This window comes from Lycorma delicatula, chromosome 3 (genome assembly GCF_047948215.1).
Source record: "Lycorma delicatula isolate Av1 chromosome 3, ASM4794821v1, whole genome shotgun sequence".
Classification (NCBI taxonomy): Eukaryota; Metazoa; Arthropoda; class Insecta; order Hemiptera; family Fulgoridae; genus Lycorma; species Lycorma delicatula.
Genome location: NC_134457.1, coordinates 1,150,851 through 1,169,321, shown reverse-complemented (window position 1 = coordinate 1,169,321; position 18,471 = coordinate 1,150,851). Strand labels below are relative to the sequence as shown.

At 33.0% G+C, this 18,471-nt stretch overlaps 1 protein-coding gene across 1 annotated transcript in view; it reads left to right on the top strand.

The window, feature by feature from the left end:
* Window positions 1-18,471, top strand: part of Aasdh (Aminoadipate-semialdehyde dehydrogenase) — a 56,072-nt gene that overhangs the window by 11,359 nt on the left and 26,242 nt on the right. Inside the window, exons 3-4 of the mRNA XM_075359330.1 lie at window positions 8,413-8,717; window positions 11,813-12,046. Of these exons, the coding sequence (XP_075215445.1) occupies window positions 8,413-8,717; window positions 11,813-12,046 (539 nt within the window). The remainder of the gene's footprint in view (window positions 1-8,412; window positions 8,718-11,812; window positions 12,047-18,471) is intronic.

Below are 18,471 nucleotides of genomic sequence, written 5' to 3'. Positions count from 1 at the left end.
ATTTTGACTAGTTTCAGCCTCACGTTTGTACATACATATGTGAGTGTATATCTCGCATAACTCAAAAATGATTAGCAGTAGGATGTTGAAATATTGGATTTAGGACTGTTGTAACATCTTGTTGTGCTCCTCCCCTTTGAATTGCAACCAAAAGTGGTCCTTCTGGACCAAAAGTGTCCAAAAAAGCCCAAAATCTCAAAAATTTGAATCTTGGACTTTTTCTTAACACTCAGTAATAAGTTCTCATTGAAAGCTTTTTAATGTTATAAGTTGTACTTATTTTCTTTGGTTCCAGAGTTATAGCCAAATAAGATTTTAATTAATGAAATATTTGGATCTTAAAGGAGTAAGGCACATTGGTTCGAATCAGACTTCTTCATTTCCTTTTATTTTTTTTTTATTAAATTTAAAAAAATTTAAATTATTGATTTATTAATAACAATTATTAACCTCGATTGTAAAAGAAATTTACGATAAATAATAATTCAATAACAATAAAAAAAAAAAAATGAAAAGATATCAGAAATTAGTAACGAAATAAAATTTTATGTCCTTTCATTTTTAAAAAATTGTATGTAATTTTATTAAATTACATACCTATTGGTGTGGGATATTTTTCTGTATGTGCATACTTGTGGTACGTGTTTGTGTATATGGTGTAGTGGGGAGTTCTCCCACTCCCTTGTTCATGTGTGTTACTCACTCAGTTGGGTTCGTGAAGTGGACATGGCGTGTCAGTCTAATACAATAGTGTCAATCTAATACGATAAGGTGTCATAATTTTTAGTTACATTCAAACAATGTCTTTTTATTATACAGTCAACTTATCCGTTTTATAACCAGCATCTATTGGTCCTCTGGACCGGATATGTTTTTACTGAAATAGATGAGCAAATTGTTATTTTCAAGTGCAAACAAAACTGTAAATTTGTGACAATTAATAATTTACAATTCTTCAAAGCTGTGTTCGGTATACTCTGTGATTTTTTCTAAAGCGTCCAAGTTATAATTATTAAGACGTATAAATTTACGGACAGTTTTTATTATTGCTGAAACGAATTTTGTTGTTGCTCTCATATATGTGCGCACATAACATAATGCTGTTACATTCCAGTTGGAGATAAGCTGACCGGTGTTGCATTATCGCTGTGTAAACAAGATAAGTAAAGCATGTATTTTTGTAATCTGTTACCAAACATTCCTGCAGTGAATCATAATCAGCATTCCAAATTTCTTTTATTACACACTTTACCCTACCACAAATTTGATTTTGTTCTTTAAATGCTTAATCATATTATTTATTCTTGTTTATTTAGTTAGCCTACATAGTCATAAAATTATTCAGTCCAATCCCTTATCATATGTCTCGATAAATTATTTCATACTAATAAAAATACAGTACGCAACTATACAATTAATTTGTATAATATTAATTTTTTTTGTTTCATTTGTAAAAATGACTGAAATTAAGCAATTAATTAAACAATGTAACTTAGTTAAAGCTAAGTTAACAAGGTTCAAAATATATTTCACTGCTGTATCAAATTTAAGTGAAATTACTCAATTAAAAATTACACTTGCCAAGATTGAAAGTTATTGGTTTGAGTTTGGTAAACTTCAACTACAAATAGAATTACAGGATGACTCCAAGAGTCAGATTGAAGAAATGACAAATTTTTAAGATTGAAGATTGAGTCTGAATTTTTTTTATTAATGTCTGCAGCACAAGACCTTCTTAAATCATATGAAACCCCACTTAGCAGTGAAATCAAACCAAAAAAGCTCAATCCATGTCATTTAAACTTCCAGACCTAAAACTTCTCACATTCAGAGGAAACCAAGAAGAATGGGTGTCATTTCATGACACGTTTGTGTCGCTCATTCATTCTAAAGAATGTCAGAAATTCATAAATTTCATTACCTCCGATGTTCTTTAAAGGGTGAAGCAGCTGAAATTTTATCTTCTTTAGAAAATTATAACCAAAAATTTTTTTGTCAACCAAAAATTATGAGGTTGAATCGATTACCAAAAATAAAGTGCAACTACCAAAATTTAAGTCATTTACTAAAAATAATAAATACATTATCCGAAAACTGTCAGTGTCTACAAAAAATTGTTCTTTATATAATCAGCTACAACACCCAATTTATTTTTGTAAGCTTTCAAAATGTTATCAATTCCTGTCCATGAACTTTTGAGGTTAAAAAACGTGGTCTGTGCTTCAACTGTCTAAACAGTCGGCATAAAACTGTAGTCTGTCAAGCAGGCTCATGCAAACATTGTGGAAAAAACAATAGTTTACTACATTACATCAGACCTAATTCTAGTGTTACACAAAATGAGATTTCTGCCAGCGGCTATGAATCGTCCCCAGTGGTAATTCCACAACAATCAGTAGTATCCATGACAAATGTTAGTTTGAAACAATCCAACCCTGCTGTCATGCTGTCAACAGCCATTGTTTTAGTGTTAGTTATACGTGGCAATTCTCACTGTTGTCGTGTGTTACTTGACAGCAGTTTGCAGTCAAATTTTATCACTGATAAACTGCTAAGTTTTTAAGACTACTATCAAAGAAAAACATGTTACAAATTAATCGTATAAGCAAGGCCACAACCATTACAAATCATTCCGTGGAATGTGTTATTAAATCAAGAGTGAACGAATTCACAGCAAAAATTGAGTGTGTAGTTTTACCAACCATCACTCAACAATTATCCACTGTTCAAATCAGAAAATCAAATTTGCAATTACTGCAGAATTTGATTACTGGCTGATCCAGATTTTCACAAACCAAGTGATATTGACATGCTTCTTGGTGCAGCATTATTTTATGTGAAGGAAACATTAAAGCAAGTAAATCAAATGCAACATTTCAAAATATCCTATTTGACTGGGTAATTTCCAGTAAAATATCTATCGATCAGTATTCAACAGTTTTAACATATATGCAATATATCTGCTTTAGATCACATCAATGAAAACATTAAAAAATGTTTAGAATTAGAAGACAGCAGCTCTATCAAAAAACAATTTACAGAAAATGACAACTTTGTCAAGAATTGTATGAAAGTAATTCAACAAGATCTATGAATGGAAGATACTGTGTGAAGATCCCTCTGAAAGGTGATGTAAACCTACTTGGTGAATCAAGAACTACTTCAGTGCGAAGGCTTCTTTCGCTTCAGAAACTTCTGAATTCAAACGCTGAATTGAAATCACAATATATAAACTTCATGAGAGAATACAAAAACCTAGGACACATGACAGAAATATCAGATGAAGAAGGTGCAGGATCTAAATCATATTACATTCCACACCATTGTGTTATATGGGAAGATTCATTCACAACGAAAGTAAGAGTAGTTTCTGACGCTTCCACTAAGACAACAACTGGGATTTCACTAAATGACTTATCCATTGTTGGACCTATGGTGCAGTCAGATTCAATCAGCATTATCATCAGATTCAGAACTCATGAGTATACTATGACGGCTGACATAGAAAAGATGTATAGGCAAATTGAAATCCATACTTCTCAAACAAATCTTCAGTTAATTGTATAGCATGAAAACTTCAAGAAGAAATAAAAACATACAAGTTGTTAACCTTGATGTATGTGACTTCAAGTGCACTTTACTTAGCAACAAGAACTTTAAAGCAACTAGCTCTAGATGAAAGGAAACATTTCTAAAGACGTCTCTTGTAATGGTAGACGACATTAATGTGGATGATCTTATGATAGGTGCATCTTCACTTGAAGAAGCAAAACAACCTCAGAGAGATCTAATTGATTTTGCTAGTCGTGGAGGATTTGACCTCAGAAAATGGTGCGCAAATAATCAAGAACTAGTGTCCAATATTCTGTGTGATGATGTATGTCAGACTGATTACAACATCGATCAAGATCCTAGAGTTAAAACTTTGGGACTAATTTGGAATCTTGTGAAGGATGCATTTTAGTTCTTATTCCACAAGGAAAGCCAAAGTCAAAACCAACAAAACGAACAATCTTAGCTGCGATAGGATGAATATTTGATCCTTTGGGATTACTCGAGCCTGTCGTAATCATTGCAAAACCTAGTTGTATTATGCAAAATCTATGGTCTTGCAAGGTTGGTTGGGATGATGAGATTCCAAAGGACCTGCTAAATAAATGGAATTCATTTCAAGAATCCATTCAGTCATTGGCCACTCTGGAAATTCCCAGATGCCTCACAAACAAGACAGAACAATTTGTCAAGTTCAAATACATGGTTTTTCAGATGCATCTGAATCTGCGTATGTTGCATGTATTTATCTGTAATCCATTGATGCATCAAACAAGATCACGGTAAATTACATCAATGTAAAGATGAGCTCCATTAAAAAAGGTATCATAACCGAGGTTAGAATTGTGTGGTGTGTTACTTTTATTCAAACTAATGAAAATTACCACAAGTTCATTACTACTTCAAATCAGCTCTATATATTTGTACATGGATTATAAAATTGTACTTGCTTGATTTAAAACACGATCTTCACATTGGGCAACAGTCATTACAAATAGAGTCGCAAAACTTCAAGAGAACTCCAACATCGTGTCATGGAATTACGTCCCTTCAAATGAAAATCCAGCTAACTTCTTATCAAGATGATTTTTACCTCATCAACTGTTGATAAAAAATTGTATTGGCACAACCCAAAGTGTTTGATGGAAGGCAACACACATTGGGATGTTCCTGAAAACATATCCAGCGAAATTCCTGAATGTCAAGTTCAAGTTTCTTCTCATTCTCCTGTGATTGATAATACAGTTTTCAGTAAATATTCAAGTTTTATGAAGGCAGCTATAGTATATATTAATTAGAGTATATGCATATTGTTCTTGTTTTATCAACAATTATCAGAACCACAAGATTCATGTCAAGGGTCCACTTTCTGTACAATAATTGAGTAAGGCAGCAACTAAGATATTGAAATTACTACAAGATAATGCCTTCTCCAAGGAAATCAGTGATCTCAAATCCTTGAAAAGAATTCAAAACAAATGGTTTTAATGGTTTTAGTCAACTAAAACCATTAAATCCATATCTCGATGTTAATGATATACTAGGAGTCTGAGGTCATTTACAAAATTCCAGCCTTCATTCTGACCAAAGGAATCCCATCATTTTACCAAAGAATCACATCTTGATTGATCTGATAACCTGGACACATCCATGTCAAAAATGTGCATATGGACCACAATCACTACTGAACGTGATTAGGCAAAAATATTGGCCTATTGGAGAAAAACTTAGTTTGTAGAATATTTCATCAATGTGTAAAATGTTTCAAAGCAATTTCCAAGGGGATCACCCAGATAATGGGAAACTTATCCAAATCATATGTAAATCCAAGGCTTAGATCATTTGTAAGCACTGGGATTGATTATTGCAGACCATTTTGGGTAAAATTATCCAGAAACCGTGGAGTCATAGCTCAGAAGTGTAACACATCATTATTTGTTTTAGCACTAAAGCTATTCATTTAGAGTTGGCTGAAGATTTATCATTAGATTCTTTCATCTCAGCATTGAAACACTTCATCGTGAGAGGGGCAAACCTACTGAAATATATTCTGACAACAGAACAAATTTTGTTGTGGCCCAAAGAGAGCTGATTCAGCTAGTGGAATTATTCAGAACTGAAAATTTTTGATTAAGTGTTGCAGAAGTTTCATCCATTGAAGGTATTCAATGGCATTTTCAATCTCCCAATGCTCCACAGTTTGGTGGACTCTGGGAATCATCAGTCAAACTTGTTAAGAATCACATGAAAAGAGTAATTGGTACTAACAGTCTGACAATAGTAGAGCTTACCATCCTACTGACCCAAATTGAGGCATGTATAAATTCCCAACACTTAACTTCAATATTGGATGACCCTTCTGTCTTCTTCCTATAACACTGGCACACTTCCTAATAGGTGATATCTTTAGCAGCCTTCCAGAAGTTAATTTGCAACCTTTCCTATAAATAGGCTTAATCACTGGCAACAGATTCAGCAAGTGCAGCACTTGTGCTCTTGTTGGTCCAATGAGTACCTGAAAGATCTTCAGCAATGATCAAAATGGAAAAACTTTATTCCAGATCTGCAAGGAAATGATTTGGTTGTTATCAAAGAGGACAACCTCCCTCTACTCCAATGGAAAATGGCTATTGTAATCAACATACATCCTGGAAACGATGGAAAAATACGTGTGGTGGCACTTAAAACTTCAACTGGAACATTAAAAAATCAATTTCTAAAATATGTCCATTATCAAAACAATAAGTTCATTGTTACATTATGATTTGCTTGTGTATTATGTGCATATCTTACTTTTTTTTTATCATACTTACTTTTTTTTATTTTACATATTTAAAATGTGTATGTAGTCTCGTGTATTATTACTGACATTTATGTAATTAATTTTTTAGCATGTCCTTACTTTTATTAATTTTATTTTTTGAAGGTGTTCTTTCAAGGTGGAGGGCGTGTTGGATATTTTTCTGTATTTACATGCATGTGGTGCGTGTTTGTGTGTCTGGTGTAGTGAGGAGTTCTCCCACTTCCTTTTTTATGTATGTTGCCCGCTCAGTTGGGTTCGTGAAGTAGACGTGGCATGTCAATCTAATAGAATAAAGGTGTCATAATTTTTAGTTGCATTTAAACAATGTCATTTTATTATACAGTCCACTTATCCGTTTTATAACCAGCATCCAATAGGCGTACAAGGAAGTTATGTGGTGTCTGACTTCAGTAATCTGATTAAAGATTTAGAAATGTCTTATTATAATAATTACTAGTTCTGTAATCCACCATTAATTTTTCTGATTACCATTATTTTTTTAGAACATTGCTATCAGTTGTAGTATGTATTTATATTTCAGAGGAAAGACTTGCAGAAAAAAGTAATGGGAAAAAGCTGATGTAAATGCTTTATATTTTTGCTTATTAACCCAATAAATCAACGTATGTTTGTTATCGGAGTTGTTTGTTTTATATATATATATATATATTTGTGTATATTTTTACTGAAAAAATATTTTATATTTTATGATTAGATAAACTATATACACACACATGCTTGTGCATGCACGCACGCACACACACACACACACACACACACACACACACACACACACACACACACACACACACACACACACATGCACACATACATAAACACACATATACACACATACACACACTCTCACTCATTCACATACACACACACACATACACGTATTCCTGACATGAAAGATCATAATCAAGTTTCAAATTAATAAATTCAAAATTAATTTGTCTTAAAATAAAAACTGGACACATCTAGTTAAGGTAATACTTACTCTCTGAAAACAAAAAAAAATATTTTTTTTGCTACAAATGTGGGCTCTCAAGATATCCCAGATAAAAATTATTGCAGTATATTTTAGTACATCGCTCTTATAAAGATATCTCATACTAGTAAAGTGTATTATCATGGTAAATTAATCAGTCTGTGTATGCATGTATTAATTTTACCAGCATTTAAATACCAACTGTACATTACGTGCTCAAATGAAACAGATAGATTGCATATCATCTTATAAATCTTTTATTGAACTATTGAACATCTTTTATGAAAGTATTATATTTAACCAAAGCAAAGCCAAAGCTGTGTCATCCACAAATGCTTTCAAATCCTTAAATTTCTCCTGATAAAGATCAATAAAAAAGAAAATAAATAAATAACTAGTCTTAAAATAGGTTATGGAATCTAAAAGTGGCAGGAATTTTTGTGATGCTGTATTCTACAAACAGATCTTTCACTTACGATTTGAACCACTTCAGTGCTAAATCTTTAATCCTACCAAATTCAAGTATAAAAAAATAACAGTATAAAAGGTTTTCCTTATGTCCAAGAACAATCCAATATGTTTCTGGAATTATTCAGATTTTTAATTATTTCTCATAGAAGTTAATGAAGAGTTATGTCTGCATTCAAACCCTTCTGAAAATGAAAGTGATTTTGTAGAAGAATTTGAGATTTGGAAGAATTGATATAACCTAACTTTTGCTGATTCTTCTGACAGTTTTGGATTGTTTACATAAGTGAAATCGGCCTGTAATATAGATTTCCCACCCAATTTAATGTATCCTACTGCTGCTGAAACATTTTACTAAAAAAAGAAACATCAGCCATAAGACAAAGATTGTTTGATTCATGTGTTTGTGATAAATTCATTTTCTATGATGAGGTAAAAGGTAAAATAATTGTGGGATTACACAGTTTAGTTTTACTCTTACACACAGAGTTTAGTTTTACTCTTATACTTCTTAAAAGATAAGGTAGAAGATTCTGTTATAATCTGTATTGTTGTTTTATTTATTATTATTTATTGATGTTTAATTTTTTTTTTTTAGCAAGCTGTTTGGAATCACTCCTTCAGATGTAATATACTTCTCTTCACCGGTTACATTTGATCCGAGCGTGATAGAATTATTTTTAGCTTTAACTACAGGAGCAACAATTTTTATCATAAAAAGAGAGTTAAAAGCTGCTGCATATAATGTTTTAGATATTCTCTTTCCTGATAAAAAAACACAGCGGCGTGTCCATAACATTACATTTATACAGACTACACCATCATTATTTCTTAATTGGCCTGTTGATTTTGTTCGTAAAAGAGTAATGAATGATGATACAACGTTAAAAGTTTTAGCTTTAGGTATGTGTATATTATAATTATACGGTTTAAAATATTTTTGTAATTATTAAAAAAATGGAATTCCATATTATTTACTTTATATTTTTCTAACTTTTTTATTTACTTTTTTAATCTGATAATAATTGCTCTTATTTATTAATGAAATCTGGTTTTGCTACTGCAGTACAGCTCCATGTCTACTCACCCACCTAGTAAATATTTTAATAAAAAGAAAAAGATTATGTAAAACTTGTTCGGTTCTAAAGTAAATTATCAATGATGTTTGTTACACAAAATCTTTTTGGTCGTTAACGTCCTAAGTGAAAGAAATATATAAAAAACCTTTGATATTGGTTCTAATGCAGGAAATCAAGTACAATTCTTCTAATTTTTGCTACTTTAAACTTTTGCTAGAACAATTATAAAAAAAAAATAACAAAAAGAGTTATATTAAGGTTATGATTTAGGTCATTGAGAGAGACTTGGTAGCAAAGAGGTGTGAGGTTAGAAGAACTAGGGAGATATTTGGAAAATAATGATAAGGAGAAATATTTTAAATTAGGAAGAGGTATTTGGTAATATAAAGTAGGTGATGATCTAACTGATATATAGAATTTAAAAAAAATAATTTATTGCAGGTAATTTTAATTTTTATGATAATTCTAGTGTACTTCATTTTATTGTAATAACTTTCAGATTAATTTCAAATAAAATATATTAAATATAACTCTTTAAAATAATAAAAAAATGTATTTTTTTTTAAATTAATTTAATATATGTATTTAGTTTTGGAATTGTGCATTAAAACACTTTGGCTTAATAGATAGCATTAATATTGAACATATTTATTAATTATACTTTATTGTAGAACACAACTTATTCTTATATGGGGTTTAATATTTAAGCTTGATTGTCATTTACTGGTTATTAGAATAACCAGTAAACTAAGATTGTTCTATACATGTGTTAGAATACTTTGTGTGATTGCTAGAGATAACGGCACATATCATTGTCAGATAGAATAAGTATAATACATTTAAAATAAGAACACAACTGTGTTATAATAGTCGCCCTTTCAAAAAACTGATGTTAACAGTTTTTCTGGCTAAAATATAATTCTGGATTTATTTCCACAACAGTGTACGAGGGTAAGCCAATTATTATCTGCAATGTAGTTGTAAATTTTATTGCAGTACAAATAGGAAACTTATATGTACATCATTTTTCAACATAGTTTACTTGCATTTCAACGCATTTGGTCGTTGAACATGCTTCCTGATGCCCTCATAAAAGAAGGTTTTCGGTTGAGCTGCAAGACAGGATTGCACCGCTTCTTTCACTGTTTCATCCACGGTAAATCGACGGCCCCTTAATGCCTCTTTGAGTTTACCAAACTAGTGGTAGTCAGAAGGGGCAAGATCAGGACTATACAGAAGATGAGCTCAAAATTGAGTTTCTGGAGCGTTTCAGCAGTGTGTGGACGGGCATTGTCATGCAACAACACAACACCTTTCGACAGCAGTTCTCGGCGTTTGCTTTGAATTGCAGGCTTCAGCGTGGCAGTAAGCATCTCACTGTAACGCGCACTGTTTTCTGTCGTGCCCCTTTCCTCATAATGTTCCAGTACTGGGCCTTGTGAGTCCCAAAAAACCATAAACATCAGTTTTCCTGTGGACAGTTGGGTCTTGAATTTTTTTTTGCAGGGCGAATTTGGATGTTTCCATTCTGTACTCTGTCGTTTACTCTCCGGCTCATAATGATAGATCCATGTTTCATCACCGATGATGATTCTGTCTTAAGAAGATGTCCCGCTCGTTACCAAAGCGATCCAAATGTTTTTGGCAGATGTCCAAGCGTGTTTGTTTATGCAACTCTGCGAGTTGTTTTGGCACCCATCTTGCACAGACTTTATGAAACCCAAGTCTGTTGTGGATGATTTCATAAGCAGAACCTTGACTAATTTACAGACGATGTGCCACTTCATCAACAGTTACTAGTCTTTATAAGAAAACCATGTCACGTGCACGCTCAATGTTTTCCTCATTTGTGGCGGTAAATGGTCGTTCGGCTCCTTTGTCGTGTAACACTTGTGTGACCATTTTTGAATTTTTCAATCCTTTCGTAGACACTCGCGGCAACACACTGTTCCCATACTGTACCCAAAAGTCTTCGATTAATTTCAGCTCCTGATACCCCTTCCGACCACAAAAAATGGATTACTGAACGTTGCTCTTCTCTGGTGCAAACAGAAAGCGGAGCAGCCATGGTTAACAGCAGGGCAGCAATAATGGAACTAACCTAGCAGCATAAAACCTGCACAGACATAACAACAATTAAACCATGCGTGTGTTATCTACACAACATGACAGTACTACCAACATAAACAAAAATATAACTAAATTGCGAATAATAATTGACTTACCCTCGTATATTGGTTAAAATTTTTCAACAAATAAAAATAATCGTTATCAAATTATTTCAAAGCTGTTATTGTATCCTTTGGCAAAATAACAGTTTATTAACATTAAAATAGCACTGTGGTTTTTTTTATTTATTCTGATTCTTAGCAAGCAAATTGTACCGAGTTGAAAAGCTGGATTTCAAGATTTCAAAGTCAGTCACAGATAATTTTATAAACCTAGAAGGCAGTGTATGTACACAACCCTCGAATGGCTGTGGGGAAGTGCAAAATGATGGTGAAAAAAATATTGTTAAAGTATTGGAAGGCAACATTTGTATTAGCATTTAGCTGTTTCAAATTGTGGTAGCATGTCATGGATGATCCTTTCATAGAGATCCTTCATGCAGTTAAAAATCCTTCTAAAGAACAAGTAATGTAAATTAATATCAGAAAAAAAATTAAATTGCACACATATCTTATCATAACGAACATATAAGGTATTGTTAAGGAGAAAATTATTACCCCCTCACTCTCTCTCTCTCACACTCATCCCCATTAATGCTTAATGCCTTCCTGTCACACTAACATGTGTTTTTTATAGTGTAGTGCAACTAAAAACAAGAAATTCCTTTTTAATATACTGAATTAAGAAATAGTTTTGTGTATAAAACAATTTTACTTTCACAGAATTTTTCATTGTTTAATTACGTTCCAGGAGGTGAATGTTGTCCAAGCTGGGAAGTGATAAAAAGCTTTAGTTCAGAGCATAATAATACAAAAATATTTAGTTTGTATGGTATCACTGAAGTATCTTGTTGGGCTTCAATACATCAAATCAAGCCTGGTGATGATGGTAGCAATTTGGGTCAACCTTTGACAGAAACTATTCTGCAAGTAAAGGGAGAAGATGGTGAACAGATTTCTAATGGAGTTGGAGAAATGTTCATCGGTAGATTTTTGTAAATAATTCTTTTTAAAAAAAAAAAATATTTTTTACTTCAGATTCAGTAACTTTATCAGTTTATTCTTTGTACAATGAAATATGAAGTCTAATTTTAGATCATGTCCTTAGTTTCTATAAATTTGATGCATAGTTTATTTTAGTTTTAGTTTACTTAGTTTGTTCTTTTCTGAATTTATTCTTTCATAAGCATTATAAAAATTGTTTGGAGACTTTATAGAAGTTATAAAGGAAACAAATAAGACATTAATAATTAAATACATTTTTTAGAACATTTACTGATTATATAAATGCTCAATTACTGTGAATTTTTACAAAATTTTGATTTTAACAACACTTCTACCCAAAGAGTAAATAAATATTTTTATTGTGAAAGTACTGGAAAAAGTAAAACATGACTTCTAATGTGAGGTTTATTATGACTGAACACTTCTCTAAGTACTTGTATAGATTATATTTTTAAAATTATCAAAGTTTTCTTTTTTTATGATTAGAATTGCACTGAAGAAAAAGAGCGAAAGTAGCAAGTATAAAATTTCCTGGGTCCAAGTGGAAAAGAAGTCAGGACTGCTAATTGCCATGACAATTTATTATTTTATTTTAGTTTTACTCAATTATTTTGTCTTATAATATATATATATATATAATTTGTATAGTGCAAAGGAATATGATTCCTGAAAGGATCGATTTTAGAAAAAATATGTATATGTCTTAAATGAAATTTAAACCACCAAAATACAGTAAATAGATATGTTAAACTTACCATATTATTTCCAAAAAAACAATTTTCACAGGATCTTGCATCTTCAGTTGATATTTAATTCTGTAATTACATTAAAATAAATTGTTTTTATAAATTTTGACTTTATTATGTGTGAATACACAAATTCTGCTGTCCAGTACTGGAATCTATATACATATATAAGATTATTATTTAAAAAAAAAAGAATTGTTAGTATTTTAAAAACTACAATATACTGAAAATGTGTAGTTGACGAGTTTCCTAGTAAATGTGTATCCGATGAGAATACCTAGTAAAGCTTTAACCTCGTGCAACTATTCATGTGTGTGCCAAATTTACTTCATGAGGATGCCTCACTTGAAGAGTGATCAGTTTTATAGTAAAATTATATAAAATAGCTTTTTGAATTTTTAAAAATAAAAAAACTGCAATAAAATATGTTAATAAATTAAATATTGTTTTATTAAACCGGGTGGGAAACTTAAACTGAATTGAGCTGGCTTGAACTGCAGCTATTTTAGTGCCATTTTCAACAATGATACTGTCAATGCTGCTACTAGTGCCATTATTATTTTAGTTACTACTCTCATCTATTGTAAATTATTTATGCTTGGTGTAGTATAGTTTCGTTCTTTGCAGTTATAGTTTTCTAAAATGCTTATTTGTTCAAGAAAAGGGTTGCTAAAGTGGAAGCTTTATTCTTTCAAGAAACTTGTCAATTATTCGTGGAAAATTTTTTGATTGTCACTGTCCTAGCAAAGAGTAGCATACGTGATTTGATTAAAAAATAGCATACAGCAGGATTGGTTTCAATCAGAAAAATGAAATAGGTGACCTTCTGTTGGGACTCCAAATGCCATAGCCGATATTGAAAGAAGGATTTCTGCCAATCCAAAAAAATCTATATGTTAAGTTATATAACAAAGTGTTGTTGCAGTAAGATTCTTCTTGATTTAAATTTGACGTTCTTGACATATATTTGTCTCAATGTAGGTACTTCAAATTCTTCAAATAAGGGTGTACCGGATATAAGCATGTACCGGATATAACCGTGGTCTGCCAAGAGCTGCTCTAATTAAATATGTCTGGAACATAAATATTTTATTAAGATGGGTATCATATGTTCCTCTCCATATTTTAATTCCATATTGAAAAAGTGAATAAGCATATGCAAAATTTATAATTCTTATTATTTCAAGATCTTTAATTTTGTAAAAGGTATGAATAAGGTATTTTAATCTTGATGTTAATTACTGTACATGGACATTCCTTTTCATATGATCGTCCAATATTATTCTGAGATATTTTATTGACTTAATTTCATCTATTGACTGACAATGGCAGTTACTGTTTATCAATTCGCTGTTATTTACTGAAAATGTGTGTAGTTTTATTTTAAATTCACGAGGGGGTTTGTCAGTTTCAGCAGGTGAGAATGACATATTTTTCGTCTTATTTAGGTTGAGCGTAAGAATATGGCTTCCAGACCAAGACTTTACCAAAAGTAATCCATGGGTATCGCTCATATACTTCATCCCAAATCTTGCCTGAAAAAACCAAAGCCGTGTAATCAGTGAAAGATAATATGATACCATCAGGAAGGTTCAGTTTTAAAAGATTGTTGTCATAAAAAATATTAGCGAGAGAATAGTACCTTGTGGTAGTTCGAAGTGTGAGGATTTTGTGTGATCACTGATGTTATTTAAAGTCAGAATTTGAGTTCTACCCTTAAGGTAGTTTTCAAACAGTTCTTTTACTGGTCCTTGTATACTGAAGTTATTTAGTTTATGTATTAAGATTTTGTTAGGTATTTTGTAAAATACCTTAGCTAAATCAAGGAATATTGCTATAGTCTTATTATTTTTATTAAAATTGTTGTTAATTATTCTAGTTAAATGTAAAACCACATCTTTTGCTGATTCTCCAGATTGAAAACCATACTGATTTTTATGAATGAAATTATCTTTATCAAGAAACTATTATTCAGTTTTTAATATTTTTTCAATTATTTTGGAAAAGTCACTTAACGGACTTATAGGTCTGTAATTTTCCAGGTTGTTTTTACCTCCAGATTTATATATTGCAATTATGTTGGATATTTTAAATTTAGTAGGGAAATAGCCTTCAATAAAACATCTATTTATTATGTGTTCAAGTGGTTCTGCTATATAGTTACTTATTTCTTTTAAGCAAGAAGCATTAAAGCTATCTATTTCAGGTGATATTTAAAAAATTTTTTATTACATTTAATACTTCAGTAATATTTGTTGGGTTAAGAAACAGGCTTTTTATGAGGGTGGGGTTAACGAAAGCAGCAGATTTAAGTTATTTGTATTTTTTAGTATCGCATTTACATCATTTTCTTCTACATTTGTAAACTATTTATTTAGTTCATTAGTTTCAGTTTTTGGTTGTGTATCACCAGATATTGGATATTGAAAATCCTCAGTAGATGTTTGAGTATACATTTCACAATGAGAAAATTGGTATATGGTATGCTGTTTTTGGTAATTGTATGGTGGGCCAATATTATTGATTGAACTGTCAATACAAAAGTTTACCTTTGAAGTTTTATTTAAAGAATTTTATGCTTGCTTAACAGATCGTGTAAAAAAGGTATGGCGTCTTTAATCAAAACAGAGCAATATGTCACTCATCAATTGAGCAATGGTTGTGATTTTTTTCTTTGGGGCTATTTGAAGAATAGAATCCCTATACTATCGATGAACTAAAAGCAATGTTGATCTCAACAACAAATCGGCATCATTAATAACAAAGTTTTAGAATTCTTTATCTACACTGTAGCAGGTGATGAGACACTGGTTAAATTTGTTAATGTGGATTTACTTACTTTACTTTTCAAATACTACCTATATATATATATTAACTTAAATGTAATTCATTTGAATTATTTTCGTCTTGATTGGATAGCATTAAATAAATATTGAAAGCACACAACAGGTGTAGAATATTGGTTAACTTTCAAATCCTGATGATAAATAGTAAAATTATGAACTAATCAATGACTTCCTCAGTCACTCAGCTGCTGTATTACATGTATATCTACTATTATTGTTGTTGACGTTATGACCCTAAGTTTTGAAAAGGAGAACATATTCAGTTATGGCTGCATAAACTGCCCATGGAAATCATTAAGTATCAAACAACTCATTTTCAAAGTAATGTAACTTTTTTCGAAAAGTCTGTTAGAATCATCTTTAGAATGAAGTATTTGGTAGCATTTTTTTAATGGTGCCTGTCCTAAAAAAGATTAGGAAATTCCATAAATTTTTTACAGAATAATGCATTCAGTTTTTGTTGTGCTTGTTTTTTGATGTGTTCTTGTATTTTTTAAATGAACTATAGAACTTTTTTTTTTTGATGAGTCAAAGGAATACCATTTACATACTGTGTGTTGAGCTCGTTAACAGGTTCTGAAAGATGTTTTTAGAGTGTGTATGTGTGCCTGCACCCAACCGACTAAACCTCCTACCTCACTGATCCTCCCCTCCCATGGCCAGACCTGCAATTAAGCATTATCACAGCTTGGGAGGGGTGCCTTTGAGCTCAGGGATCCAGAGTCCCTGTGCATCATCACCATCGCCCATCCAAGCAAGCGCGGACGAACGACGGCTCCACAGAGGGCTGTCCTTCACCTCTTTACTTTCCAGTTGTTTATTTCTGCCTGTAAGAGGACTTCTCTTTGCTCAATCATCCTGGAAGGTTCTTGCCTCTTAGTCCTTCTGCAGAATGTCTGTCATGAGTCCTACCACGGTGTAGAAATTTGCCTTATTCTGTAGCATCTTCTGCACAGTAGTCTCTATCTGCAGTTGCCCTATTCTTGCAATACACCCGCGGCATTCCCCGTTCTACTGCGGGCATCGGAATATCATTTGTTCAGGTGAATCCAGTTCCTGACAGTACGGGCAATTTGGATTCTCTGCCTGCATAAATATTCTCAAAAGACTACATGGCTGTTGAAAACTGGGTTAAGAGAAACTAACAGAAACTAACTTTGCCAAATTTTCTACTGACACAAGGCTCAACATGTGCTATGAGGCAATGTATCCACCTCCCCTTCATGGATGCACCCCATCTAGCCTGCCAATCTTTATAAGCTGTTCTATTGTCCTCTTCCGTACGGTTGTGGATACCCAGTGGCTGACGCATCGTGGCTTATGCCGATGATAGGTTGCTGCTGGTCGAGGGTAACTCGCATGCTGAGATGAAGCTTACACAGGCATGCAAGGTACTAAGGTTGTGGAGTCTTCAGCATAAGATGGTTTTCAGTGCAGAGAAAACTACTATGATGTTTCTTAAAGGTTGTCTAGTCGTGACCTGTCACCTGTGGGTTGTGATGGACGGCCTTCCGATTAGATATGCTGCTGTTCAGATATATCTGGGTGCCATCCTTGATGAATGGTTTCATTTCAGGGAGCACCTTCAGTTTGTTACAAGGAAGGTTATAGATGCCTTCTTTGGTGTTCATAGAGTCATCCATCCTGATTGGGGGGGTTGAATTTTCGTACCATGCGTATTCTTTACAAAGATATCAGCAAGGCCATAATGTTGTACGCTGTACCCGTCTGGGCTCATCATTTACAATTGTAACGTTTTATGGACATTTTATTGTGAGCCCAGCATCTTCTATTGTTAGCTGTTTTCAGAGGCTACAGATCTGTCTTGAGAGAGGCAGTTTCTGTGATTGCCGGTATAAAATCCATTGACATTTTAGCTACGGAATGTTGAAAATGGTATGTTTCTAAGAAGGGAGGTTTTCTTACTTCTGGGCATATGTGAGAAATTGAAGAACAAGGTTTTGACTCTTGGCAGGTTAGGACTCTTGGTTGGTTATTCTTCTACTGGTTTATACACGCATGGTATATTTCCAAATGTTAGGGAGCTGTGAGCAATTAGGTGGTCTCCCCCAATCGGTACACAACTCAATTCCTTTCAGGACATGGTACTTTTAGAAATAGTTTTCGCCAGGTTTGGTTTGACTGATTCGGGATTGTGCCCAAACTGTACGATCGATGACTCTGTAGATCATGTCCTTTATGTTTGTCTCTGGTACGAGGCTAAACGTACCAGAGTTGTTAGGGAGCTCGAGAGAGTAAATTCGTCTTTTCATCTGCGAGTCAACTGGAAGACTCGCAGAGAATGGACTATCATGGCTGGCTTCCTCTGTTTCCTCGCCCTGAGCAGAATGACTGAATGGGTATAAGTAGAGTAGGGACTGCCTGGACAGTTGATTGGCCAGAGGTTGGCATGTTGGCATCGAGCCACAATTAGTCAGTAAAGTAATGGCGATTATTATTGAAATGTTAGCTGTCGGCGGAACGATGGTTGCACTGCCAAGGGTATGGGTAACCATGCAGCCGTGAGGTGTAGCGTCATTTTGATGAGGGAAGTTTTTGAATGAACAAGCATCATTGTCGGCATGATGGTGACTGCGCTGCCGAGGGCATGGATTCCCATGCAACCGTGAGATGTAGAGGCATCTTGACGATGGTAGTAAGTAAAAGTAAATGTCATGCAGGACTCCATGATGAGCTGAGTGGAAGTAGGAGTTTGTCCGCCTCTCCGTGGCAGACCATACCAGAGTCCATAATGAAACCAAGTCAGGGGTATGAACTGAAGTTGAGTTCACTAAGGGAACTAGGAATAAATT